Source organism: Amphimedon queenslandica, unplaced genomic scaffold, assembly GCF_000090795.2.
Source record: "Amphimedon queenslandica unplaced genomic scaffold, v1.1 AMPQUscaffold_12232, whole genome shotgun sequence".
Lineage (NCBI taxonomy): Eukaryota > Metazoa > Porifera > Demospongiae > Haplosclerida > Niphatidae > Amphimedon > Amphimedon queenslandica.
In genome coordinates this window covers 14,984-17,150 of record NW_003547529.1, presented here as the reverse complement: position 1 = coordinate 17,150, position 2,167 = coordinate 14,984, and the positions used below count along the sequence as shown (strand labels likewise).

The 2,167-nt window shown below is 33.9% G+C and overlaps 1 protein-coding gene across 1 annotated transcript; it reads right to left on the bottom strand.

Annotated features, from left to right (window-relative positions):
• Positions 1–247: 247 nt before the first annotated feature.
• LOC109588213 (uncharacterized) lies at positions 248–2,138 on the bottom strand. Its single transcript, XM_020004397.1, has 7 exons — positions 1,991–2,138; positions 1,428–1,943; positions 1,274–1,374; positions 1,065–1,220; positions 805–1,015; positions 691–741; positions 248–607 (listed from the first exon to the last, which is right to left on the bottom strand). The coding sequence occupies exons 1-7, from the start codon at positions 2,085–2,087 to the stop codon at positions 270–272; spliced, it is 1,470 nt and encodes a 489-aa protein (XP_019859956.1). The 5' UTR covers positions 2,088–2,138; the 3' UTR covers positions 248–269.
• Positions 2,139–2,167: the final 29 nt, after the last annotated feature.

Genomic DNA, 2,167 nt, shown 5'->3' with positions numbered 1-2,167 from the left:
TTATTCAACATACCTGCTTCCTTCCTTTCCTCTTACCTTTTTCTCTTCCTTGTGGCTGGAGATGTATTCTGCTTCATTTAGCAAAGAAGTTGCAGCCATTTCTAATTAACTAAATTGAGCCCCACCCATTCCAGTAGCCCTACGCCCACGCATCTGATTGAACAACTTAAAATAAAAAGTAAAATAAAATCAAGAGTATTAATGTACTCTTGATGACAAAAACAACAACAATAATAATAATAATAATAAAATTAAAACTCAAAGGCAAGTTAGTGATAAGAAGCTTCAACTAGCTTAGTAGCTATTAGTTTAAATGGTTCTATTCTGTTTAATACATTAATCAGTTCAGTTAGTAATTCAGGTTGTGTACTGATTGTAGACATTAGTGATATCATTAGACCTGTACTCTTCTCTTCCTCTGTCTTGCTACTTCCTTCAGTAGCATTCTTATAACAATCGAATGTGATGAGACCTTCACTAAATAATTCAGGAGCAACTGCCAGTCTATTAGAAGAGACTGATAACAATTTTGATAGTGTACCAAACTGTTTCCTAAAAGCTTTTACTGCTAGTTGAGGATCAAGTGATGTTTGCTGGATCTGTTGATCTATTAAGTGTATTATTATAATCAAGTAATACATGTACATGAAAATGAAGCTAAATCAAATAAAATATTTAAATCAAATTTACCTTCTGGTCGTACATTTTCCATTGAAGTGACAGCAACAAGTGATGGAACAACTAATAATAATTATAATTACAATAATAATAATAATAATAATAAGAAATAAGAAATATAATTACCAGATAAAGGACTGGTTGATAATAAATCATTCTTTGATACTTTAATATTCCATGGAACAGTAGATGTAACAGATGGTGTCTTTATACCATCAATAGATAAAGTATGGGATATCTTGTTAGTAGCATCAATTTCATCAGGTTCTACTGATACTTGAATGTATGGAGGCTCAGCACTTGAACTGCTATAATCAACAACACTGCTTTTACTTATCTAAGTAAGTGATGAACATAATGTAATGCATTTATTAATACGAACTCACCAGTGGAGGATTGAATGGACTTATCTTCCAACCATCAATTGTATCTAAAGGAAAGTCTTTCACTTCAAGTGGCTTGTCATTAGAAAATTGAAATTGAAAGCTTGATATCTGAGTACCCAGTAATGACTGTATGCCAATGCTGTCTTCCTTTATCAACTATAATAATAATAATAAATGTATCATTATGGTTACATTATATGTAGTGTTACCTTTTTTAAATGACCCAAATTTTGAATTGCAGCTAGACTAATCATTGCCTTGTCAGTAAAACTTTTTTTATAAATTAAAGCAAGACACTTCATGGCAGGAGCTGCAAGTTTAAATGATAATCACAGCATTTTATGAATATAAAAAGTACAGTACCTCTAGTAAAGGCTCTTATAGCATATCCTGCTACTCCAACAAGAGCAACGCCCATCACAATAGCAACCAGTGAGAAACTCTTCAATTCTATAGTACCAGTCTGAGACTCAGCTGAGAATGATCCTCCTGGTAACAACTCAAACTTAAAAGGGCCGCACTGTTTACCAGGTTGAACCTCAGCTACTACAAAGCTCAGATACTCACTCTGAGATTCAGAGCTCAAATGAGCACAATGTACTAGCTGTACAGTCACTGGTTTATCCAGTTCAGGAACAGTAGGAGACACAGATATGTAACACACACTACTGATCAGATGTGTGCCTCCAGGGAACTCGAAATCTCCTCCCCATAGACCTTGAGCAGCAGCTTCATAGACAGTGCTATCCACTGGAGAGAAGAGTCCATCAGGTAGAGAGAGGCTAAGACCACATTCATCCAACTCTAACTCATGACTACTGTTAGCATTAAAGAGACACACCTTCTTACCCAATGTTACCATACCATCAAATGGTAATTCTATAAAATAACAGATTATAAATACTTAAACAATAGACTACACTGACCTGCTTTAGTCCAGTAGTCACATTGAATACTCTTAGTATCAGCTGAAATATCTTTCATTGACTGCAACTCTTCCTTTAGTTGTGATTTCTCTTTCATCAGTTTAGCTATCAGTATATCTTTATCAGAAATTTCATTTTTAAACTTCTCATTATCTAAAACAATGAAATAATACAAGT